Source organism: Apiospora phragmitis, assembly GCF_038363925.1.
Source record: "Apiospora phragmitis strain CBS 135458 chromosome Unknown utg000008l:1.0-3514335.0:1.0-3519231.0, whole genome shotgun sequence".
Lineage (NCBI taxonomy): Eukaryota > Fungi > Ascomycota > Sordariomycetes > Amphisphaeriales > Apiosporaceae > Apiospora > Apiospora phragmitis.
The window spans coordinates 3037021-3061532 of NW_027117407.1; the positions used below are offsets into that span (position 1 = coordinate 3037021).

At 53.6% G+C, this 24512-nt stretch overlaps 11 protein-coding genes across 11 annotated transcripts; 4 read left to right on the forward strand and 7 right to left on the reverse strand.

The window, feature by feature from the left end:
* Window positions 1-161: 161 nt before the first annotated feature.
* PG994_009358 (mitochondrial 37S ribosomal protein uS10m) lies at window positions 162-1147 on the forward strand (the record flags this gene model as incomplete). Its single annotated transcript, XM_066860767.1, has 3 exons — window positions 162-215; window positions 457-938; window positions 1024-1147. The coding sequence occupies 3 exons, from the start codon at window positions 162-164 to the stop codon at window positions 1145-1147; spliced, it is 660 nt and encodes a 219-aa protein (XP_066714356.1).
* Window positions 1148-1932: 785 nt separating this feature from the next.
* Window positions 1933-3082, forward strand: PG994_009359 (uncharacterized protein; the record flags this gene model as incomplete). The annotated part of the gene is made up of 3 exons (XM_066860768.1): window positions 1933-2205; window positions 2282-2522; window positions 2649-3082. 3 exons carry the CDS (start codon window positions 1933-1935, stop codon window positions 3080-3082), a joined length of 948 nt encoding a protein of 315 aa, XP_066714357.1.
* Window positions 3083-4385: 1303 nt separating this feature from the next.
* On the forward strand, window positions 4386-5279 carry PG994_009360 (uncharacterized protein; the record flags this gene model as incomplete). Its single annotated transcript, XM_066860769.1, has 5 exons — window positions 4386-4724; window positions 4807-4858; window positions 4951-5014; window positions 5073-5181; window positions 5238-5279. 5 exons carry the CDS (start codon window positions 4386-4388, stop codon window positions 5277-5279), a joined length of 606 nt encoding a protein of 201 aa, XP_066714358.1.
* Window positions 5280-6055: 776 nt separating this feature from the next.
* Window positions 6056-6385, reverse strand: PG994_009361 (uncharacterized protein; the record flags this gene model as incomplete). The annotated part of the gene is made up of 2 exons (XM_066860770.1): window positions 6056-6221; window positions 6273-6385. 2 exons carry the CDS (start codon window positions 6383-6385, stop codon window positions 6056-6058), a joined length of 279 nt encoding a protein of 92 aa, XP_066714359.1.
* A 639-nt stretch (window positions 6386-7024) lies between these two features.
* On the reverse strand, window positions 7025-7468 carry PG994_009362 (uncharacterized protein; the record flags this gene model as incomplete). Its single annotated transcript, XM_066860771.1, has 1 exon — window positions 7025-7468. One exon carries the CDS (start codon window positions 7466-7468, stop codon window positions 7025-7027), a length of 444 nt encoding a protein of 147 aa, XP_066714360.1.
* A 1031-nt stretch (window positions 7469-8499) lies between these two features.
* PG994_009363 (Lysophospholipid acyltransferase) lies at window positions 8500-10525 on the reverse strand (the record flags this gene model as incomplete). The annotated part of the gene is made up of 5 exons (XM_066860772.1): window positions 8500-9023; window positions 9088-10109; window positions 10170-10269; window positions 10380-10424; window positions 10504-10525. 5 exons carry the CDS (start codon window positions 10523-10525, stop codon window positions 8500-8502), a joined length of 1713 nt encoding a protein of 570 aa, XP_066714361.1.
* Window positions 10526-11911: 1386 nt separating this feature from the next.
* PG994_009364 (GDP-mannose transporter) lies at window positions 11912-13255 on the reverse strand (the record flags this gene model as incomplete). Its single annotated transcript, XM_066860773.1, has 4 exons — window positions 11912-12348; window positions 12416-12875; window positions 12978-13181; window positions 13229-13255. The coding sequence occupies 4 exons, from the start codon at window positions 13253-13255 to the stop codon at window positions 11912-11914; spliced, it is 1128 nt and encodes a 375-aa protein (XP_066714362.1).
* A 1347-nt stretch (window positions 13256-14602) lies between these two features.
* Window positions 14603-15910, reverse strand: PG994_009365 (uncharacterized protein; the record flags this gene model as incomplete). The annotated part of the gene is made up of 2 exons (XM_066860774.1): window positions 14603-15703; window positions 15773-15910. The coding sequence occupies 2 exons, from the start codon at window positions 15908-15910 to the stop codon at window positions 14603-14605; spliced, it is 1239 nt and encodes a 412-aa protein (XP_066714363.1).
* A 678-nt stretch (window positions 15911-16588) lies between these two features.
* On the reverse strand, window positions 16589-20041 carry PG994_009366 (uncharacterized protein; the record flags this gene model as incomplete). Its single annotated transcript, XM_066860775.1, has 3 exons — window positions 16589-17546; window positions 17606-17708; window positions 17761-20041. The coding sequence occupies 3 exons, from the start codon at window positions 20039-20041 to the stop codon at window positions 16589-16591; spliced, it is 3342 nt and encodes a 1113-aa protein (XP_066714364.1).
* A 1126-nt stretch (window positions 20042-21167) lies between these two features.
* Window positions 21168-21749, reverse strand: PG994_009367 (histone H3-like centromeric protein cse-4; the record flags this gene model as incomplete). Its single annotated transcript, XM_066860776.1, has 3 exons — window positions 21168-21383; window positions 21447-21571; window positions 21638-21749. The coding sequence occupies 3 exons, from the start codon at window positions 21747-21749 to the stop codon at window positions 21168-21170; spliced, it is 453 nt and encodes a 150-aa protein (XP_066714365.1).
* Window positions 21750-22845: 1096 nt separating this feature from the next.
* Window positions 22846-23662, forward strand: PG994_009368 (ER-associated proteolytic system protein; the record flags this gene model as incomplete). The annotated part of the gene is made up of 2 exons (XM_066860777.1): window positions 22846-23028; window positions 23102-23662. 2 exons carry the CDS (start codon window positions 22846-22848, stop codon window positions 23660-23662), a joined length of 744 nt encoding a protein of 247 aa, XP_066714366.1.
* Between the last annotated feature and the right edge of the window lie 850 nt (window positions 23663-24512).

Below are 24512 nucleotides of genomic sequence, written 5' to 3' on the forward strand. Positions count from 1 at the left end.
CTCGATAGTTGCCTATCGATAGGACCGACCCGCTTTCCCGATATGCCCGGCCCAAATTTCGCCGGCCCTCAATTGAGGATCCTTGAATTGAAGGTACAGAGCAGATCGCGACTTTTGGCTGTCTGGGGATGTGACGAGCACATGCAGCTATGTCAACCACAATGTCCAGATCCAGCATATTACAGCCCTTGCGGCAAACACTCACGAGGCCGGTGGTATGCTTACCCAGAGCGATTTGACTCACATAGGACTTGCTAATAAATGCCCTGCAGGCCCGACACCCTCGGAGCGCATTCGTTGCTTCAGTCAGCCGTTCAAAGGCTTCGATGTAGACGAGCCCCATCAATCGAATTGATACGCGACAGCATTTCTGATACTTGTGTAGAGCCAAGCCGGACCAGACGACGCCTGGCTCCGTCCCAGTGACGAGGAACTCACAGTGCCTTTTCCCATGAGGTGCGCCATCGAGTCTTTCTCCTCTCCTCGAGAGTTTTACTTCTGACACTTGTGGAAAGACACGAGGTCCATCCGGACGAGAAACATATTCGACTCCCACGAGCTGTACAGTCGCTGTACCTCCAACCTCTGCGCCGGGAGGCCGAGTACGGCGTGCCCACATGCGACCTGCAGTTGCGATCCTTCAGCATACCGAATCTCGAGTTCTTCTGTGACTTCGCTATACGCGCCGCTTACTACCTGGACCTGCCGGCTTTTGGCCCGGTGCCGCTACCCAAGATCACGGAGCGCTGGACAGTGCCCAGGTCGCATTTCATTTTCAAGAAGAGTCAGGAAAACTTCGAGCGTATCACTCGACGACGATTAATCCAGATCCGCGACGGACATCCCGAGTCGGTGCAGATCTGGCTGGCGTTCCTTCAGAAGCACGCCTACTATGGTATTGGTATGAAGGCCAACGTGTGGGGAGTACACCAAACTTGGTAAGTCATGGTTTCTTTCTGCTGAACTTATATGGCGGGAAACTAATGGGTATATAGGTGTCGGCAAGGAAATGGAAGGACAGAGTCAGGGCATGACGGAAGCGATTGAGGACAAGATGAAGCTGCTGGGCCGCGACAAGACCGAGGGTACCGTCCAGAAGGTCCAAGAATTGTTGGAGAGCGAGCGATTCCGGGTCCAGGGCGGCTGATTTGGAGCCATCCTGTAGCCCAGAGCATATGCCATAGGGATCTCGCACTTGTACAAAGAAGAAATGTACTATATATAGAGAATTAGCTGTACTCTATCGCTTGAATAAGGCTGCGTATTAAGCATCCTCGCTCAATATACATTGCAGTTCTGAGGGCCAGAAATGATAATATGTGGCCACGTCAGCATATTCTCAAGTAATTGCAATATTAATATCAAAATAGACTGTCCTAATACCTAAGTCCGTTTATGTTGTAGAAGAGATCCTGTGCCGAAGGCTCCCAAGAGTGACTCTAGGGGTTATCGATGGTCCGAGCGCCAATGAAGTTTGTCAGTCGGTCGAAATTGATTTTGACAGAAGTTGATGAGATGAAGAATCGCAAGCCACCAGGCAATAAAAAAGACAGAAAATACTCAGAAACTACGTTTAAATCAAGTTCTATGTGAGTCTCGTCCAATTCTCTAGTGGTTTGGATCATCACGTACTAATTGAATTCACAGTCCCCGCATCGCAAGCAGAAGTTATATGCTCAATTGCCAAAACAGCAAAGAAGCCTCCAGATAAAATTACCCCTCAGTCGAGCTGAGTAGACTATTCCTACTGTGGCTGCCTTGGATATACACCTAAATCGCGTGTTTCAGGGGGGTACTGGAAGGTGTTTGCACAACGTCGGAGGAATCGCACCCTCTTCCTCAGTGAGAAGAATGTCGGCAAAGGCATGCGCCCGGATCTTCTCCGGCATCCAGCCGACAGGCGTGCCACATCTGGGTAATTACTTGGGCGCCATGCGACAGTGGAAGCGGCTACAGGACGAGGCGCCCCAGGGGACGAAGCTATTCTTCTCGATAGTCGACCTGCATGCTATCACGATGCCCCAGGATGCGCCGGTGCTGAGGCAACGCAGCCGCGAGATGATGGCCTCGCTGCTGGCCATTGGGTTGGACCCAACCAAGTCGACCATTTTCTACCAGTCCAGCATTCCTGCACACAGTGAGCTGATGTGGATTTTGAACTGCACGGCATCAGTGGGCTACCTCAATAGGATGACGCAGTGGAAGGTATGTGTTGAGTTCCCATAGCGTGTCTCCATCGACGTATTTGGCTTGGACGAGCTAATCAGGTCGGCACATGTAGAGCAAGCTAGCGGAAGACAACAACGCCCTGCGCATAAGCGACGAAACAATTGAGACGAAGCTCAAGGCGGGCTTGTTCACGTATCCTGTTCTGCAAGCAGCGGATATCTTAATACACCGCGCAACGCATGTCCCTGTTGGTGATGACCAGAGACAACATCTCGAATTCGCAAGGGAGTGTGCGACCAACTTCAACCACGCCTACCCAGGCGGGGACCTGGTCGCCCCCCAAACGATAACAAGTACGTCTCGCTCTCTATCTGCTGCCGCCCGTTCATGACTACCAGCCATACGCACGCATGCTAACGCCCAATCGTAAAAACATAGCCCAATCACCCCGCGTCATGTCCCTAACCAACCCGCTCAAGAAAATGTCCAAGTCCACGCCCAACCACCGCTCGCGCATCCTCATCACGTCCGAGGAGGCCGAGATCCGCCCGGCGCCTCCGCGGCGCCGTCACCGACTCCCTCGGCGCCATCACGTACGACCCCAGGGACCGGCCCGGCGTCGCGAACCTGCTGGACCTGCTGTCCCAGTGCGACCCCGAGGGGCGCGAGCCGGCGGAGTGGGCCCGCCACCTTCTCGGCCGCGGGCGCCGGCAACGCCGACCTGAAGCAGGCGGCGGCCGACGCGGTCGTTCGCGAGCTCGCGGGCGTCCGCGAGCGGTACGCGGACTTCCTCGGCCGCAAGGGCGGCCGCTGGCTCGAGGAGATCGAGGAGGAGGGCGCCGAGGCGGCGCGCGAGAGCGCGGCGGAGACGATGAGGATGGTGCGGGACGTGGTTGGGCTGAAACATCTGTGAAAGCTACCTTGATGTGCGTGCTTATATGTCCCATACGTTTGCCATCCCCCATTATGTCGCGATCCGTCTGTGGGCCTGGCAAGTACAAATTACTCCCTACCCTGTATAAACACCGCTTTATCTCTATCCTATAGACCACTTTGTATGAAAACATACGATTCCTCTTATCCGAGTACTTGGTTCGGAGACCAGTATTTTGGGCGTCGCTACATGGAAATTTTCCACAACGAGAGCCCTACAATTTCCATTCCGCGGTTAGCGATGTGCGGCAATCGTCACTTTTGAGACTCGTGAGAATCTCCCTTATTCGACCTTTCAGTACCGAATGCATAACGAGGGCGCACTCGCCCGCAGATTACGTGACGGTGCTGTCTCTGCCCTTCTCGTGCCTTCCACCATTTTTCGTGATAACGGTGAACTTTTTGAGCCCGTTGATACTAGAGGCCGCCGACAGCTTAAGTATCGTGATGACGGTCTCATCTTTCTCGATTGAAGATTCCAGGCATGGAGCATAGAAACCGGCGGTGGCTAACGGGGACTACCAACAGGGTTTCGGCGCCAGAGTACTGTGGTGGTTGGTGGCCCTTAGGATCATGAGGAACTACAGTAGATCACCCACGGTCCAACCGAAGCGCCATCTTGCCTACCACTACTTCAATTGACTGCTACTTCGAACTCTAAGAATAGTCTATACTGAGCGCATGCCACGAATAGGCGCGGTCGCTCGTCATGTATACCGCATCGCCTGCCGCTTGCTGGCTTGCTCCACTCTGCCCGTCCGTGTCATCATCACTCTTCCTTCGACCGTTTGACAGAAGTCTAATAATCCTCAACCGAAAAAGGCAATGGTAGCGCAACACGTCCATCATGAACTGCGATATGTAACTCGTCATCAAATGGCATCTTGTCTCATGGGACCTTTCAACGCCCCTTTGATGTTAGCAGACAAGCTAGGATGTCGCGGCTGGAGAGCTGCGCGATACAAGGGGAGGAATGACGGGAGAACCTTAAGTACTCTGCAGCCCTGACCCGTCCTCTTGGAAGTCAACCGATCGATGTGAAAAGCGTTGAGATCTTCCTTGTTCTCTATGTCCCAGAAAGGAAAGGGAGACATCTCCGAGATTTCTCAGTTCTATACCTATACAGCCCGCGCGCGCTCATAAATCTCTCCTCCCCTAGTTCACTTGTGCTCTCTCTCTCTCTCTCTCTCTCTCTCTCTCTCTCTAAGCGAGACATCCATCGTAGCGAAGCGAACCAAGAACATCCTGTAGCCAGTCATCCCAGACCCTAGAACCCAGCCACGATGAACATCGACCGCCCCGGCCACCGCATCCGGCTGCCCTGGGAGTCGCGCACCCACCTCAAGGTGCGCAGCGCCGCGTCGGGCACGCTGGACGAAGGGGCGACCGTGTCGTCGGTCCCGCGGCGCATCCCCCTCATCAGCCGCTGCTCCAAGACGACCAAGAACCACCTGGTCGCCATGCTGTCCGAGTTCGTCGGCACCTTCATGTTCCTCTTCTTCGCCTTCGGCGGCACCAATGCCGTCAACACGGCCCCGATCGCGGGCGAGCCCCTCAACGCCAACCCCTCCAAGCTGCTCTACATCTCCCTGTGCTTCGGCATGAGTCTGATGGTGAATGCGGTACGTTTCCTTCTTTCATGCTTGTTTTTTATGACCCCTCTCTGGCTGGTCCCCCTTTCTCATGTGCTAATGGTCTCAGTAGTGGGTGTTCTTCCGTATAAGCGGTGGCCTGTTCAATCCAGCTGTCACGCTAGGTGAGCTCCCATCATTCTCGTGAATCTAATCAAAGTTGTCCTGGCCTCCACGGTCCCGCAACTCTTTCGACGTTGATGCTGACCATATACAGGCGGTAGCTTGAATCCTGCCAGGAGCTTCGGACCCTGTGTTGTTCTTGGTTCATTCTATCATTAGTAAGTTCCACGAGAGCTCTTCTGTATTCGATTGGTTACTGACACGCACACCTTGAAGTCACTGGATATACTGGGTTGGTCCCATACTTGGCAGTGTGCTGGCGTCAGGGTTCTATCTTCTAGTCAAGGCCCTAGAGTACGAGACGGTGAACCCGGAACAGGACGGTGTACGTAGTTGAATTCCATAAGGTAAGTACATAATATATGATAACTAAATAACTAGTATGCACTTTTCACTTTTGTTGGCAACGAAATCATTCAGTAATCGGAAGAGCAACTGGGGATTAAGCATAAGGCCATGCCCCTTCGGTTGTCTTGTTGTGCAGTGAGCGGCGCTCATGACTATGGACTATGAAATGCCCATCTAGCAGTCATCTCTGGTGTGGTGGTGTAGGGCGGATTTCACAAACCCCTTCCCTCTTTACAGCGTCGTGGTATTTGGGTCCTTCCGCCAGCTGTTTCTTAGCATGGCTGCAAGGGAGAATATGTGGTTCCAGCCATTCGGTAACCCCATTCGGTAACCCTCCTCATTTGCGTTCAGGGCGAGATTTCAGTGCAATCTGGAGATCGCCGGACTCTCTCCAGATCCGACTCTGCACGGCGCTTACGCCGAGGTATGGCCCAAGGTGGTCCCAACCGGCTTGTTGCGTCTCCATCGATTGTTTTGCTTTTTTTTTGGGGAAGGGGTCGAATCACTCTCACTCATCGTCGCCTGCCAGCTCTCTAGGTCTTCGTCCAAGTAGGCGAGGACTACCTCGGTGAGTATCGGGTTCTTGGGGTCCCAAAGGGGTTCGGGACGAGAGTGTCGATCGAAACATTCGCGGAAAACATGTTCTAGATTATCATCTCCTCGATCCATAAATTGATGGTTCACCGCCCGCTCGAGTATGCCTAGCACACTTGAGGGTAAAGGATGAGAACTGTGAATCACGAGCTTTGTGTGGGGGTACACTGTATGCACTTCTTCGAAGCATGAGTCAACCGAATAGTAGGCCTTATTCAAGCAGCGGATATGTGCTGGCAACAAGTATATACACCCTATCACCAGTTCTTGGAGTTGTCGAGGTATATGTTCCAAAAGTTGGCAACACAAACAGTTTCGCCAGTAATCTTTGGACACCACTTTTCGACGATCTTTTCTGCTTTTTCAAGATTTATTATTTCGATCTTGACCGAGTAGTAGTTCTGAGCTGCATGTCGGGCTTCACTATTCGTGGTAAGCAGAGGTGAGCGGCAATGGGAAACCTTCAGCCCGTACCATCGGTACTTGGCGACAGTAAGCTGAAAATTAGAGGTTTCGGTCAATAGAGCCTCCGACCAGATAAACAGTCGAAGTTCGCAGGGAAGTTGAGAGAAGCACCGAAACGCCATGTTCGGTGGCAATGCTTGCATACGGGAGTCAGTCGTTGTGTACGTTGTCTCCGCTGGATCATGAAGATTGGTGTTGGGCCAAGTGAAATAACAACTGGATAGATGGGTGATTAGAAGAGAGGCATCTTATATCCGTGCGATGATGAAACTGAAGGCAACAATGCTTAAGCCTAAGGAGTCAAGAAACACTTTGTGGTTGTCTCGGGTGTCAGGCTCGCGAAGGTATGATTGAGAACAAGGCCCTCATGATTAGACAGATGCCTGTCGGCCCCGACTGGCACGTTTCGTGTACCCTCATATGCAAAATGAATATGCATCAATTCTCAGGCAGCCACGGACACGTACAAGTAATTAGGACACGGCTTTTTTTTTATTGAATTTGGGACCAGATAGCCCCTGGGTGTGAAAAGGGGCTCCACCGAGAAAGCGAGATAAATCTAAACATGCATTTGGCTGAATTCTAGAAACCCCGATGGTTTTAGATAAATTGAATTTCTACATTATTAATATATATCGCAAGGCTTGATGGCCTTATACAAACATACACCCAGCTCGTAATACGCATCCATTTCCTCCCCAAAGTCGTTGTGGTACGACAGTCATGGGATCTGACACACGACCTTACTTCACTACCCAGGGTCATTGTGTTTTCTTGTGTCTACTAGGGGACCCATCCTCCTTCTCGTCGCCGTCGTCGCTCTCGTTCTGGCGTTTACTCTGGCGTTTACCAGGGCCGTCGGAATTCAGCCGGAAGCCGCGCTGCACCTGTTCCGGGTCGGGCCCCGACCCGTAGCGGTTGTCCCACCAGGTTCGGTCCACAAAGGGGGCCGCCGCGACGGGGCCCATGTCAATGGCGGTCGCAGCCCCGAAGGCGAGGCGCTGGAACTCATATGGGTGGCGCACGTCGTCGCACCGGTCCAGCGCGGCCAGGTCGTCGAACCTCTTGATGCCCAGCGGCGTCGTGTGGTCGCACGACCAGGGCATCAGGCGCGCCGTCGGCTTGGTCCAAGACATGTCCAGCGCCCGGTAGTCGTCGGTGCCGGCCGCCAGCTCCGCGGCCTTGCGCCGGGCCAGGGGCAGCATGTCGTCGACGACCCAGGAGACATCCGGCAGGCCGTCGTAACCGTAGGTCCCATCGTCGCGCTCCTCCTGCACGAAAAAGGATGTTGTGGTCGTCCCGCTCCCACTCGAACGTCTCGATCATGTCGATCAGCTCGTTCGAGTAGTGAGGCCCGGCTTTCCCGTTCCGCCCATCAAATTTGTTCGTATCATTGACGTCCCTGACACGGTAGCCACCGTTTTGGAAGAATATATTCGCTTCTTGCGGGGGAGGTGCGCCACGACCAACCTAATAAGGGTCTCGCCTATTCCTTGGACATCTTGCCAGGGCTCGACGGGCCAGTTCGTATTGTTGAAGCCTGGCTAGCTAGCTCGAGAACTCCGGCTTTCATGTTAACTCGAATTTTGTACGGAATAACATTGGTACAATTAGGCCTGCTTTTTCTTCCCCATCAGACGCAACTGAGACCCGGTACTTTGAACCTGCAATCTATACGGTGTTACAGTCGGTATCCGGTGAGATAGAGGAAATAGACTTGCGGGTATGACGGATGCGACATGGTATCTCTGAGTCTCTGACAAAGCGAGGGGAATGAAGAAAATTTCGATTTTCTTTTCTCACCGACTAATCAACAACGGCTCGACAGTTATGGCACTTCGAAAATGTCTTGCAAGAACTTGTAAGGCATGTTGTATTAAAATAATCAATTGGTAATTATAACAGCCCCTTAATCGACTAGTAAGACGGGGCTATCCATCGCGCTGTCTATCGAACTCATTTCCAGTCAAGTCGCCATGCAGAAATCACCACCATCATAGCATGCTGATGCCACCTGAATTAACCATTCCGTACAAACCCGTGGTCTTGATTGATCGGGTTGACAAGCCAATCATTCACCCGCCGCCCTGACTCTCCATATTCATTATTCAGTAACCAGCCTTGAGGAGCGGCCTGCAGTGAAGCCATCAGACCCCTAAATAGTCTCTTTCCTTTAGCAGATGTAGGTCCACCAGCGGGTCCGCCCCTTCGCAGCCCGACGAGCCACCAAAGAACCCTAGAGGTTCTTCGCCTTCTCCGCGAGCGCCGGTAGCGTCGTCTTCTTGCCGCCGCCGCCGAGACAGCCGCCGCTCTGCGACTGCCGTCTCTTGATCTCGGCGCGGAACTCCTCGAAGGCCTCGTTGGTGTCTCTGGTCATGTCCTCGCTAAGTCCCGGACCGACGAGCGGCGGTCTCCTCTCGCGGTCGCCGGCGGTGGTGCTGTTGAGGCTGTCGGAGCTGACGCTGCGAGTCATCTTGACGCCGGCTTTCTCAGTCCGGCGCTCGAGCTTGGCGCGCAGCCACTGCTTGCCGGGCGAGTGGAAGAAGGCGAAGCTGCTGAACGTGATGAAAACGGCGTAGAAGTAGACGCGCGACCACACCTTGATCGAGTCGTCGAACCGGAGGATCACAAAGGGCGCCGTGACGAAGCAGAAGACGAGCTGCGTCGCGAAATACGATGCGATGTCGTAGTACCGCTTCGAGGGCAGTGGCTTCTGCGTGACAGGGTCAAGGAAGAACGGACGAAGGTAACGTCGGGCGTCTGTAGTTCAATGGTTAGCTCTACAGGATTCATCACATAGCACGCGAACATTGGAGGTACATACTCTTGGCAGCAGTCTGGACGAAGCTCGCGAGCACAAATGTCAGGTAATAACCTGGGTAGAATCCATGCCAGAAAGCGCTCGTCGTAAAAGTCGCCAGGCTCGCACGGAATCCAGGTTTCTTGTTCCGGGGCGTGACGCGCAAGTAAATGTAGTAGCGGAGCCACTTGTTGGTGCCCATGTTCCAGTTTTCGAGGTATGCGCGGCTGTTCTGCGCCGACTCGACGCCCCAGGGGTTGATGTTCTGCAAGCGGTCCCAGCTGACTCGGCCAGTCGTAGGGTCGACACCCTTGTAGCCCAGACCAGTCAAGATGCATGCGCCTTCGGTCAAGGACCAAACACCGTAGTACTTGAGTCGCGCAGTAACGCCAACCATGTGTAAGTAGAAGATCCGGTGCACAATCGAGTAGCTCATGAAGCCATCGGCGAGCATGAACTTCCAGTCAAACCAAGCGTTGAACTTGACAAAAGCGCCGATCCAAAGGAGCCCTCCGGCCGCCTTCCACATGGCAGGCGTGGCACTACGCGGGATCTTGCGCTTCTTTCGCGTGGGGGGTCGCTTGGCAGGATCGACGGTCGAAGGCACATCAAACATGGTACAGTCAACCCAGCGCCTGTACTCGTTGTAGTCAAACGGGGGACCGGCCATGAAGGACGGGAAGAACAAGACGAACCCGGCGTAGTCGAGCAGGTTCGGCAGCTGGACGATCTTCCTATCCTTCTGGAAGTCGGAGAGCTGGTCCTCGGGCAGGGTTCCGTCGGCCACGTTCCAGCAGAAGGCGCTCAGCTTCATGACCATGACCATCTGGGCGCCGGTGATATCGACGTCGGCAGGGTTGTTGGCGAACTGGCGTCGGAGCTGGTTCATGGCCGTGTGGCCCATCAGGAAGACGAAGCCCATCCATGGCATGTAGGGGCTACCGCGCAGGTAGTAGGCGAGGGCGTAGGTGACGGCGGCGGACACTAAGATGTGCCAAAGGCCATCCCAGAGGTCGAAGAGGCCAACCAGATAGAATATGCAAACACTGCACCGACCCGTGTTAGTTTCTCTTCTCTTCACCAGACTAGACCGCTAGGCTACCCACCTGATGCTGTATATGTTCTTGTATGCCGGTCGTGCGTTGGGGACCCGTTTGAGGATACCGGCGAGCGGATACGAGAGGAGGAAGGAGAAGATGAGCTTGACTAGAGGCGCAGTTAGAGGGACCGGCGCAATCAACCAATGCATGCTGAACAGATGCTGGCATCCGCCGTGGGCGAAGGGGAGGGTTCGGTGTGTCGGGTCTGGTACATACGCTCATCGGGGGAGGCTCCTACCACTCCAGAGAGGGCTTCGAAAGCTATACAGTTGGTTATATACAATCAGCATCCAGAACGCGACAAGCACGGGAGAATAGGGAGTCATTGCGTAACACCTACGCTTGTTGATAAAGGGCAGCATCTTGCTATCTGCGCAACGCGAATTACCGGCGTGTTACGTCCAAGACGAACAATCGTAAGCCCCAAGGCGGGGGAGTCAAATCGCATATAATGCAGATCGGAAGCTGTCGTCAAAACAAAGGCAAAGCAAAGCGAGTAAGGTAACGCGGGGAGAAGGTTTCGATGCAACACTGTTAAGACATAATTGGATAGGCTTTATCGATTGTCAAGGGGCCAAATGACAATACTATCTGGCAAAGGGGCTTGAAAGATGGGGAGAGAGATTCCAGGTAGCGGGCCCAGAATCGATTTTGTTGAGCTGAAGCCCCAAAAAGTTGCCAATGACGACCCTGAGGCTCTGTGATGTCACCTGGCAGAACAAGGCAAGAAAATGGGCAAATGCGAAAGACCATGGCCCATGGCATGTGGCCTCAATGAATGGCGTGCCGCTATTAGTGGCCAGGTGGGCTGCCAATCCAGCGCAACCTTGGACCATGTCGAAAGCGAAACAACTCATACCACAGTACCCAAGTGCCCTTGGTAAATATCATGGCAATCTGATCATCTGATAGACAGCCTTGAAATTAAAGTAAATGATGTAGCCGAGTTGGGGAAGCTGGTTGGTGTAAAGAGCCGCGCCGTTACTAGCACCTACTGAGTCTGCCACACAGCATGACATGACAAATCCACGTGCGGCCGGCCTTGTTTACTTGACATGGGACCAACACTTTTGGCTGGCCAGCATGCCACATGGACATTGTTGCGTTGCATTGTGGCATCTAAGCAGAAACACGGATAGACGGGCTGGAAACGAACTCTTGTGAGCAAATAAGCTGTTTTACGAGACCCAGAACTATCGCAGACTGAAAAAGGATTACTTCGTTCTATTATGACTCCCTAAGGCTGCCTGTAGCTAAAATTCAACAGAAAGGTGTCACTTCCATGACACCATGACACCATGCAACCCCAATATGCAACGTGCACGATTTCCTTCCTCCTGTTGCGACAATAACCTATCATTTATTGTACCTGCCTGTCATTGCCTCATCGTAGAGTTTCGAGTCTCCTGTGGAGTCATCTGCCCAGGGCAAAACACTCGTCGTAATGCGCCGTCCCATGTATAAAAACGATTTGCGACCATACGCGCCCCACGTGTTCCAGTCCGTTCCTTCGCGAAAAAAATAGTCTATGCCAAAGTGGCCTGGCCGGTGGCGGTAGTGGAAGATAGGTTTGGAAGATCAAGTATTATACATCTAATGTAAGCGGCAAAATAGGGACGGGGGTTGCAACAGCCGTCTCGCAGGATCTGCTAGCCCCCCGCCAAGAATGGGAAAGACGCTCTGTCGTGGACTTCGTAGCTGTGGGTTTTTTTCTTCGTCGGTAACCAACCAACCCGCTAAACCCGGCCTCATGAGTTGGCATCGCGGTTGCTCTGAGAGCTGGCACTCATGGTTGGCTGCGCAATGGGCAGCGAGTTCTTGGCCACCTCGGACTGGCGCACCTTGGCCCAGGCGTAGACGATACCACTAACGAAACCAATGAAGATGGCCGACACACCACCAAGCGTGACAGGGGCGGCGAAGAAGATGAAGCCGCTGATGGCAATGGGGAGCTTGTTGAGGGCTCCGACCATCGAGTAGGTGGTGGAGGACGTGCATCGGATGCACCAGGCGGAGCAGTATGAGATGAAGATGGCACCCATTCCAGAGTAGATCATACCAATAAGGATACTGTTACGCGTCTCGGGAGGGAAGTTCTTGGCGAAGTTCTCGCTGGACCAATCCTCGGCGACAAGAGAGGCAACGATCAGGACAGGGATGGTGAGCAGGTTGTTGTAGAACATGGCTAAGTCGAGTTGTTAGCAAAATTTCCATGTCTTCGCTTGATTAGCATAATAAGGGAGAGTACGTACTGTCCCAATCCTTGAAGTTCATGCTCTTGATGACCTTACGCATACCGAGAACATAGGAAGCGGTGCAGAACACATTCAGGCCCATCCAGGCATATCCGGCGTTCAAGGTGGCCAGAGCAGCAGCGGCCTCCTCGGTCTGGCTGGCGTGGGCGGTATCGGCCCAGGCGGCGACGACGGAGCTCAGCACCATGAGACCGAAGGACAGGAGAGCCAAAGGGGTGACGCTGCCTCCGAACCAGAGCACCTCACCGTAGGCGATGACGATGATGGTCAAGTTCTTGAAGATGGTGTAGACGGGGACCGATAGATACTGGAGAGACTTGATACTTGTGTAGATCATACCGACGAGGAGAAGCGAAATGGGGAACCAGCGCTTGCCCTTGTTGGTGTCGAACGGGGCCAGGTTCTTGATCAGGCCAGCTTGCCGGCAGCCCTCGATGGTCGCGATGCAGACAATTGACTACACAAAAGGTTGACATGGTCAATGGGTGGGTTCGAGCTCTATAGCCGAGGTGACAAAAGTGCTGCGGGCTTTAGTGTATATGTATGTATCTATGCTTACCTGAACGGCGAGGTAGAAGAAGTTCATGTTCCACTCGGTGCCGGACACGACATATTTGTTGACGACGGTCATGCTGATGGAGGACAAGCAGTAGGCCAGAACGGAGACGGGAGGGCTGTTCTCGAAGCGGCCGATGGTCTGGATCAGAGCCTTGGGGGAGCAGCGGCGCGCGCCGGTCGCGTGGGGATGAAGGGCTCCTTCTCGCTGCCAAAGGGCGATCGAGGGCTCCGGGCAGAGTCCATGTTGACGACGTAATCTTCGTTCTTCTTGTCCGACATGTTTGCGACGATGGGGGTGATCTCTGGGGTGGGTAGAGATTCTAGAGTGGAATAAACGAGTGTGAAGTGTCGCAAGAGATGGTCGAAGCAAGAAAGAAGGGATCGATAGGCGACAGAGAGTCGAGGAAGGCGAATGTCGATCACAAGGCGGGATGAAGAAAAGGGAAAGCTGGCTTCCTTTTTTCAGGTCTGGGATGGAAATTGATGAATTGCAGGTAGTCACAGCCTGGGCTGGGGTCGGTCAATAGGAGCTGACAATTAAAGGGGAAAACGGCTAGGTTAAAGCTACTGGGGCGCAGGGTTGCGCAACTTTGGCTTGCGTGCAGGCCGGACGACTCTGAAAGTCTCCTCTAGGCTGCTCAGAAGGGCAAAGTAGAAGAACGAGCAGTGGACCCGACACGCCAACAGCTGCCACCGAGAGCAAAACCCCAAGCGAGCCGGCGCCAGAACGCGCGTTGCCTGATTCGACGAATAGGCACGCACCCAGCGCAGGCACTATCACTGTACTTTGAGATAACGATTAGACAGACCTATTGATCAATCACTCTGGTCTCTTCTTTCAGCCCGCAGCGCAAGCTGTCAAACGTGTCAAACTGTCCTCCGTCTTCCCCAGGTGGCCGCAATCATTCGCTCGCCGGCCCGCAGAGTTCTCTCCGAGGTACAATCAGACGAACCTGCATCACTTGCTGCAACAGATTATGCTTGTCAGCAAACATTTGTTGCAAAACAAGCCCGGCATATTTGATGGACACATCGACTCAACTTTTGCCCAAGGTTGGTCTATTACCTGGTATGTACTGGAGACGGCACTATGCCCTGAAGAGGCTTAACCAGCCCTTGGCCCATGCGCCGCCAAGGACGGAGCGTAAAATTAGAAATGCTTCTCTGCGCAGACAATGTTCCCCCGGCTCTGCCCCGACACCAGAGGAACTCCATAGCATAAACCGCACGATCGCAATTGATCTCGAGCAAACACCGCTATTGGCCAGCCAGGTCAATGTGGCCAGATTCGTGGACTGTTCACTGCCACTGTCTGCAATGCATCTCCTGGTTGGGCTGGGGCTTAGCTCGTGGTCAAGCTTCTCATATCTTGCATGTTGTGCATTCAAGAAGACTGGAAGACCGCTACAAAAAGGCATGTACATGTAGAGACACGTATCAGCCCGCCCAGACCGCCACAGCCCGCGAAGGGATTGCTTATTTTAGGTAGGTATTTTGGATATGGAAATATGACCAGGAAATAGCATATGCCTTATTGAGAGCTATATTAAATGATCGCTGCAGGTGATTTCCTGCGTTCCCCAGCATCCCTTGTATCCGTGCCATGGGTAGCCTAGTAAATTGGACTCAAGTAATGACCATGATCTGATCTTGCATCTCGCCGCCCGACTCACCCGCCATCTCCTCGTCCTCGTCGCCATCCTCGGTTTTGATCTCGGGCCCCTTCTCCTTGTCCTGCTGTTGTGTTCGCTGTTGCTGCTGCGGCTGTCCCGTCGCCGAACTGACACTGCCGCCCCTTCGTTGCGGGTCACTCGCCTCCGACGCCGCAGCCGCCGCCGCAGCCGCCTCGAGGACCTCGGGCGGCGGCGCGTGGTGGAGGTGCTTCCAGTCCTCGAGCTCCTCGGTGACGCTGCGGAGGCGGTCGCGGATGCTCTCGATGGCGTAGCTGCCGAGCACGAGCCGGAGGGGCGGGTAGGCGCAGTGGCCGAGCTGCCAGACGAGCTCGGCGCACTTGACCGCGCTCGTGGGCTGCTTGTCGCCCAGCCACTGCACCATGCGCTTGGCGTGCAGCGCCGGGCTGGCCGGGTGCGCGTACGGCTCCGACGCCGGCTTGATGAGGAAGTGGCCCCACGTCGGCAGCGGCAGTGACTGGCCCGCCCCTTCCTGCCCGCCGTCGTCGGCCGGCTCGTCGCGCCGCACCAGGCCCGGCTCCACCAGCGTCGCCTTGACGCCGAAGCTGTCGATCTCGTACAGCATCGCCTCGATCAGGCCCTCGACCGCGTACTTGGTCGCGCAGTAGGGCCCCAGGCCGGGGACGCCCAGCGCGCCGCTGGTCGAGCTGAAGATGAGGTAGCGGCCGCCGCGCTGCTCGCGGAAGTAGGGGAGCGAGGCCTGGATGATGTGCAGCGTGCCCATGAAGTTGGTCTCGAACTGGTTGCGGATCTCGTGGTCGTCCTGGTCCTCGCACGCCCCGATGACGCCGTAGCCGCTGCAGTTGGCCACGACATCGATGCGGCCGAAATGCTGCTGCGTGCGCTCGATGACCCGCGCCACGCTGTCGCGCGCCCGCACGTCGCATAGGAGACCTAAGCTGTTGGGACCCGGGTGCTGCTGGGCCATGGCCTCGGGAGTGGTCTCAAAGGTACGGCCGACGGCAGTGACCAGATCGCCACGCGACAGGGCGCATTTCACCAGCGAGCGGCCCATGTGGCCGGTGCCACCAAAAACCTAGAATAAGGCAAGAGTCTGTGAGTAAAATTGTTTGATCAATGACACATACGAAGAGTAGTTACCCACAATCCATACAAGCTGCCTCCGCGGAGTATTTGGCATAGGAGGATCACAGCTGGCGGGTAGTAGCAGTTTGGGCCGTGGGGGCGCGATGCTACTACCTGGCGAGGTGTGAGCCACCTCGGATGAGCTCTTTGCATCCATCACCACATCTCAATAGCTGGTGTTTGTCTTCAATGCGCAACCTGTTATACCATGCCTGTAACGTATTGAAGATCAATTGTTCTTGATTTCGCCGGCTTCGCCTTTATGTCATTGGTAGAAATCGATAACATTGCCGCAGCGACGTTCATCTAACGTTTTGGCCTAACATTTGTAAATGGGCAAGTGACACTAGCCCCGCATACCGCTTTCGCCCCCCCCCCCGAGAAACATTGGGATTTAACCGGGATGACAACCATGTCATAATTAGTACTCCGAGACGACATCCCGGATAACACCGAGATCCGACAAATGTATCGAGGACAGGTGACAGCAGATTGTATGAAAGCGATATTCTAAGAACCTTCTTTTTTCCAGATTTCCACTACTGCTTGCACTACCGGTGAATCCGCCAAATGTCCATTGTAGGGTCTTCATATGGGCCTGCGGTACTTGAGAGTGCTGCAATGTTATGGATGGAAGTGTAAGCCCTGTAGGAATTGGCGATGCCGCTGCGATCGTTGTAATCTATACGCATAGTCTTCTAGTAGCATTCGAAGCCCATTTAGGGCTGATAGATGTGTGGGTAATACAGTCCTCCCAGACGATGAAAAATTGCTGGGAACTTGATTTGTCTAGTGTTTCTTCTTATTTGCCCGGAAAAGGGTGGTTCTTAGATCTCTATGCTTCTATGTTCTCGAACAAGAAAGTAGGCTGACCAGGTACCGCCTGTTCAGCCACCTGGGCCGTAATGTCCACCGCGCCACCACTCAGGAGATCGGTGCCCTTCTTGGTATCCTCTAAGATCTCAATCACACTCACTGCTGCAAGGCCGGCTGCTCGCTTCAGACCGGGCACCATGAGAACCAAGGTTTTGGACTCGTCGAACGCAAGCTGGCGCTCCATTACCTCGTTGGCAGGCTCACCGTCGCGGAGTCGCTTCTTCAGGCGCTGAACGAAAGGCATGGCATCCTTGATCTTGCCCAATTTAGCGATGCGACCGCTCAATTCCTTGTCCGTGCAAGTCTGCGAGTTGGTCTTTGCATCCCATGTCTCCTTCAGAATCTCGATACATTGTGTTTGCCACTTGGGGAACAGCTTTGTGGAGAAAATGGTGAGCTTCTTGGGCTTCTTGGGATCAAAGTTGGCCTGTTTGCCCTTGGCGAGCTTCTTGAGCTGTGCAGACTCGGCCGATGTCACATTGGATTGTGTAGTTAAGACGTATGCACGCGCAGCGCTAAGCTTGGGGTCGGCTGCCGGAACCTCTAGCCACCTGGCAAGCTGAATGGTCTTAGGCTCCTTGAGAACCTCCATCCAGATGTACTCAGCCCAATGAGGAGCAATAGGGGTGAGGGAAAGAGCCTGAAGTCGGATGTACTTCATGGCCATAGCCTTGTTCATCGGGATACCAGCAGCACCGCAGGCAGCTCTGTAGACATCCTTGGCGTTGACGAAGTCGAAGAAGCAAGACTTCAAGGCAGATTTGTAGTTCGTATCGTCGTAGTTCTGCTTGGCTTCATTGATGAGCGCGTTCATCTCGTTATCGAAGAGTGGGTCGTCAAAGTCGTTCATCTCCGTCCGGAGCTCCTGGCTTTGAGCCATCTCCTCACACCAATCCTTGAGGGTATGGAGTCGAAGACTATGGTGCATTACATTAGCTTTCGTTCATCTGGTTGGGGTAATAGCATTGTTGCTTACATTGTGTTATCAGCGACATCCTCGACGAAGTTGGAGTCTTGAATAGTGTCGCCGGCATCAGCAAGGGCGATTCTGGACGCGTCCGCGCCATACTTCTTCACAACTAAGGATACGTGTTAATAAGCCATACCAGATGAGGAGATGGAAAAACGAACCATCATCAAGCGTCATGAAATTGCCAGTGCTCTTAGACATCTTCTCGCCGTTGAGCTGCAAATGTCCGTTGGCTCGAACACCCCGAGGCCAGTACTCCTTGTCCAAAAGGGCGACATGATTGTACAAGAAGAAAGTCAAGTGGTTGGGAATTAGGTCTTTACCACTGCCACGAAGGTCCAAAGGATAGAAGTAAGAGAATTCACGACGCATCGCCTCAAGGGTCTCCTTAGGGATCTTGGACTTGGCAAGGACCTCGTCGGTGAGCTCGGTACGGCAAAGAATGTAGTCCCAGACTTCGTCGATCATCTGTTCAGGAGCAATGTTGCCTTTGCCCTTCTCTCGGCCAAAGTTGTCGCTGTGGAGGTAGTGAGCAACGGTGTAGTAGGCCATGTATACCGTGGAGTCACTCAAACTCTCTACTAGGTACTCAGGCGCCCAAGGAAGGCGGGAGCCAAGGCCGTACGTTCGTGCACACGCCCACTGCTTGAGCCAGTCGAGAACGCCATTGAAAGCATTACGTGTGTCGTTTGAGTAAGTGTTGAGTCCTTCCTTAACGTGCTCGACAACCTGTTCGCGCCACGAATCCTCACCATAATCGATGTAGTACTGTTCCATAAGCGCCACAGTACACTCGTCTCCACTTCGGCTGACAACCTTGTCTTCAGGCTCGGCATACTCAAAGGCCAGGCCAGCGTCGATAAGTTGAGACCGCACCTTGGGCTTCGCATCAGCTACCTTCGCGCCCTTGAAGTCTCCTACCAGCATGTGTCCCTGGTAGAATCCTTCCTTGTAGGCGAGCTCTTTCGCCTCCTTCAGGGGCTTCGCGTCCTTAGGCGATGCGATCTTCAACTTCTTCACCAAGGCTTCGGCGATGAGATCTGAGGTGGGTGTCTGGATGATAGGCTTAATCTCGAGCTCTGCCCATTCCTTCTGAATGCCATAGTACTCCGCCTTCTTGGCGAGGTCTTTAATCATGACAAAGTCATCAGGGGAATCTGAAGGAACGCATGTAACCACACCAGTTCCCTTCGTCTCAAGGATAGACTCCATCGGCAAGACGCGAACTCCATCCTTGTGGAAGCTGAAAGGTGCATCGACCAGAGATCCAATCAGGTCAGAGCCTGGGACGTCTGCTGCCTTCTCAATCGCGCCTTCCTTGGCGAAGATCTCCTGGTGGGCCATGTTCTTAGCGGCTCTCTCCGTAATGATATAGTATTCGTTTTCGTTCGCCTTATACAACCCATAGGTGATCTTGGGTGCTACAAAGCAGGCTACCTGTCCGTACATAGTCTCTGCCCTGAGAGTGGCTGGGACGAGGTAGATCTTGGCGCTCCCTGGGACTTTGCTCTTCAGAGCCTGAGCCTTCTCGGAGAATTCGAAGACTTGCATCTTGATGCCGACATAGAGCTGGGGGTTAACACCCTCTCCTTCGCTTCGGTCGTGGTCCATGCAGGGTTGGCCATCCTTGATTGAGTAAATAGTGTGCCGCTTTCCGAACTTGATTTTGTTCAGCTCTCGGAGGCGGTTCATCTGCCATCGGACGAAGCCGTCGAAGTAAGGGTTCGCATCGGTGGTGACGAATTGTCTCCTCCAATCAATACGGCAACCAAAGTTGGAAAGATCGTGCTTGACGAGCGGCGGGAAGTATTCGAGCCAGTAGGCAGGGTCTGCGAAAAGGTGAATCTGCTGGATGGGAATTCCCATGGCCTGCATGATCTGGAATTGGTACTTCATCTTCACAGCCTTGGCATTGGCCTTGCCCTTCTTGGCTGAGAACTTGGTAACATCTTCCCTTTCTTTCTTAGCAGGAGCCGCGACAGCCTCAACCACAGGCTCGTCTTCCTCCTTATATTTCTCGAAATCTCGACCGAACTTCTCGACCTCCTTTACCAGCTTGTCTGCACAAGCCTTGATGGGAAGACCGGTACAATGGTATCCTTGAGGCCACAGGACGTTGAGACCGTTCATACGGGCATAGCCAACATGGAACTCAACCTTGGTCCAAGAGAAGGCGTGGCCAACGTGAAGACGTCCGTTCGTGTATGGGAAGGCAACGGTTGCGAAGAACTTGGGGTACTTCTCACGAAGCTCGGCCGGGGTGATGGAGTTGAGGGGGATGTCAGACGTCGAGGGAGCATCGGCGTTAAAGAGACCCGCGCTCTCCCATTGTTGCTGGTACTTCTTCTCGATAGCAATGAGAGCATCTCGCTTCTCGGTTCCCTTGAGGTCCTTCAGGGTGGCATTCTGAAGGCCTTCGACGATCTTATTCGCGTCCGCCATGTTTTCGTTGGGTATTGATCGTGAGTACTAGGGACTGACTCCACTCGGACGACGCATCGATCAAGGACTTTCTCTCTACTCTTCGATAGGATGAAAGTCTAGTATGGACGCACACGTCTAGGATCCCAGAAAGAAAGAAAAACTGGAAGCAAGCAATGTATCACCCAACTTCACACTGGGTCCTCTGTGAGTCAATCGCCAAATCGCGGGGCACTAGGACTCGAGGGGTCAATTCTCAAAGCTTTGGTGGGGGAGCGGTGGCAACCGGCAGAACTGAATAGCAAGACACTGCAATAGGTATATTCATTATTACCCAAGATATGGGCATATGGCACCGAGTAGTCATGGTATACTTCCAGAATTCCAGCCCTATAGTATCGGAAGTAGATGCGGAGGCCATCAGATCCCGCCTTCCGTAGCTCCCATGAGCCAGTGATGATGCCTTGAGGGTTTCCCGCTTCTTTAGGGGTCGCAGCTTATGCCCGGCTCTGGAAAGAACACTCGCGGATGGAATATCGGATGTCGACGATGCCTCTCCATCTGGAAGGAGGCAGATCAGCCGTCTCCTAACGGTCGAACGATGGGCCTTCTACCCAGTCTCGGTCCGCCACTTGGCGCACGCCACCTAGGCTCGCGTTGGGAAACCCGGATATTTTATGATGCGGTTCGAATGTGCATGGGTCCCCCTGATCCATGGGTCCCCCTGATCACGACGAAGCGAGCACCCAGCCCGCCTTGAAACGATATCAGTAACCGGAGAGCAGTGCATTCATCATTATGCGACCATACAAAGATAACCAGATAAGAGGTATTTGCTTGAAACATCCAACCAGTAGGGTTGCGCTTGTTTTATCACTTCTTCTCAGAGCTCTAGTTCTATGTTTCCTGGGCCAGAACGAGCCCAAAGAAACCCGGAGCTGACGACGAGCTGGCAACGATCTAGAACAATAAGCCTCGACATCGCTGGCCGAGTCTTAGCAGATATACCCCCAACGCCTTCGCAAAATCCTCCCTTACAAATTGTACACAGTAAAAGCAATCCGAACTCCGCGGCTGCAAGTGAATGCCAAGCAGTATGGGTATCAAGTTTTTTTTGTCTTTCTTCCGTCCACACCACAGCCGAATCTTAGCCAATGCCACCCCAGACACCGCGAATTCTCCTTGCCAATTGGATGTCCTTCTGCATAATCGTAACTCGCTTGGCGTGTATCGCACACAGGTTGGTGTCTTCGAAAAGATGTACGAGGAAAGCTTCAGCCGCTTCTTGTAGAGCCATGATGGCTTGTGACTGCCATCGCATACCTTCGTCTCTGGGTCGGAACTGCAGGGCGACTTCACGCACCTATCGATTGCAAGTTAGTGGCCGCAAACCAAGCAAAGTGGCTGAAAGGTAGTGTGAGCTTACGAGACGAGCGAAGGGAAGCTTCCGTATTAATAAGTCGGTGTTGGATTGGAGTCTCCTGATTTCTCTGAGGGCTTTGGTACCCGGTCTGTAGCGTCGCTTTCGGCCAATGGGAACTGGGTCACCAGCTAAAAGAAAACCGCATTAGTAACAAGATCGGTGATATCATTGAAGAGGCGGAATGAGTGACTTACGCTGTACTGCAGGTGCAGCGCCCGCGGAGGCATTGCCTCCCCGGCCACCTCCGGACGGCCGTCCACGGTCCCGACCCCGACCCCGACCCCCGCCGGCACCACCTCGATTCATGTGTGCAGTTGATGAAATATCAAGAAACGAGAGACGAGTCCAAAAGGAGTGTAGAGCACGACTCGGCGAACAAAGCGCTCCAAGGAGAAAAGTCGCAAAGTTCAGGCGCAAGGTGCGACAGCAGATGCGACAACGAGAGATCGAGCTTGCTGCAACAGGCCCGCAAGGAAGAGGATGCGGAGATGTTGGCGAGACTCGACGAACCCTAAATGGAAGGAGGGAATTGTCGAACTCGTCGATGGATGGTAGCAATTGGAATGCAAATGTAAAAGGGAAAGGGAACAACGAAACTGATTTTGGATAGTTGGCAGGGAAGCGCGCTTATGAAGGGGAGGAATTGGCGACAAATTCGAGTGGCTGGTACTGGAATTCCATCCTTCAATTGGGCGCATCACGAAACGACGCGCTCCCTGTCGCGCTTTCCCGCGTCGGGGCCCGCCCAACCTTTCCCTTTTCATTTTAATTGAAAAGCTCGGGCGTTTCTAGTGGACCCAGCTAATTGCAGCCACAGATATCGAGTGGCTGGTTGGCACTACCTGTGGTGTGTGGCCCCTTGGCCCCCGAGCCCCCTGAATTTATACACTGCATAAACATCTCCACGATAATACTTGTGCATCATTCCACCACCCTCCACTTGTCCTTCCACGTCCGCTCTCTATGGATTAGTGAACTCCGAACGATGACTTGGCCGCCATACCTGTCATTGAATTGAGTAACACACCCAACGTCCGCTAATAAGGTTAACCTATTTCCAACACAGCCATCCTGCCTAGAAGCCAGATCACACCTCTCTGCAGTTAGCGAAACGCAGAGAAGAGGTGCAATAAATACCGCTCTCCTCAATTCCATATATTACACTGCATTGCTTTTTGTTTCGATTGACGCCCACTTCCTCCTTGCATGCCGTCTTGTACGCATTTCTAGACTGCTGTTCGTTTGTTGCAGCACATCCGAACCCACCGAACTCATCCGTCACTCTGACCGCAGACTGTCTTATCTACGCCGAAGCTCCGTAACGTACAACCAGCGACACAACTAACACCGAGATCTTTTGATACCAATACCTTCAACTACATCACGTCCCCAGAAACTCATCATGGATCAAATGATCCCCGGCGATGGCGGTCGCAACCCTCTGGAAGCCTGGTTCTGGGAGATGCCCATCTGCACACGATGGTGGACGACAGCCACCGTCCTGACGAGCGCCCTTGTCCAGTGCCAGATGGTGTCGCCATACCAACTGTTCTATAGTGTTCGCACCGTTTTCACCAAGGGAGAGGTAAGCTTTTTCTTAGTCGAGACCCTGCATGTACCTCCCTTGTATTGCGCAAGTTTCTAACAGCCCTATACAGTATTGGCGGATGTTGACGACATTCCTCTACTTCGGGCCGTTCTCTCTCGACCTCTTGTTCCACGTCTACTTCCTGCAACGATACTCGCGCCTCCTCGAAGAATCCTCTGGTCGGTCGCCAGCCTATTTCTCCTGGCTGCTCATGTACTCGATGGCCTTTCTCCTCGTCCTGTCGCCGTTGGTCGCCATGCCGTTCCTCGGGCACCCTCTATCCTCGATCATGGTGTACATTTGGTCGCGCCGGAACCCCGACACCCGACTTAGCTTCCTGGGTCTTCTCGTGTTTACTGCTCCGTACCTGCCGTGGGTACTGATGGGATTCAGCCTCGTTATGCACGGGACCATTCCCAAGGACGAGATCATGGGTGTTGTGATTGGTCACATCTGGTACTTCTTCACGGATGTCTACCCACCGATGCATAATGGCTCGAGGCCTCTGGACCCTCCGAGCTGGTGGCGCCGGATCTTCGAGGGCCGTCCGCGCGAGGAAGCCGCTACGGCCATTGATAATGAATTTGCCGTTGGCGGCGGTCCTGATCTGGCCGCTGCGGAGGTCCGATAAGGAAGGGGCTTGGCAAATCAGTATTCGATTCCTGCAAGCGTTTGAATTCTACTTTTACGATGTCGAGGCATGGCAAGGACCGCATAGGGGATATCAATTACGGCGTTAGACAAGGTTGACCTTTACATCAATAGCGGTGTGCTTGAACGAAGTGTGCTAACCGCGCATTCGTTTGTACTTATGGTGGGTTACATGATTACAAAGGAATACATTGATAGAGTTGACTCTCTGCAGTCTCGTGCCTGATACTCCGCTTTGTTATTCATGTTGCGTATAGACGAGTCAGAATCTCTTTGGGCTCAGTCACTCGCGGGTCGAAATGACTGTCGAACGTGTGTAACAAATGTCGCATCGCCCTGTCGTATATTCAATGCACTCGGCACTTGTTAACCTTTGTAGCAGCAATGTCCAGTCAAGGGTATCGCTGTCGCAACTAAGACGTTTGCTGCTTCAGTGCTGGCCGCCGTTTCGCTATATGTACAGCTGATGCCTACGCGTCAACGGTACCTGCAAGATGCGCTGGTAATACTTGACGATGCCACACTGATGAATCTGCTGTCTGCACCATGCTGACAATAATCGATCCGGCCAGTCGGGCATGTCTGGCTAGTGAGTGCTATTTGCCCCACCCGACGTCACCAGCCGGTCGAATCAGCGCTAATGGCGTGCTCAGGGCCTCAGGCGGGGCAATATGCAAGCACTATTCCCAGGGTCTCTCTTTTTTTCTGGCCCCGAAAGTAGGTTCACCGTCGGGGCCGTGGTATATCAAGATGAGACGGTCGCTCTGCTCCTCATGTGAAGAAATATCATATTTATGATTTTGTTTTTATTCTCAACGACTCATTGCTCC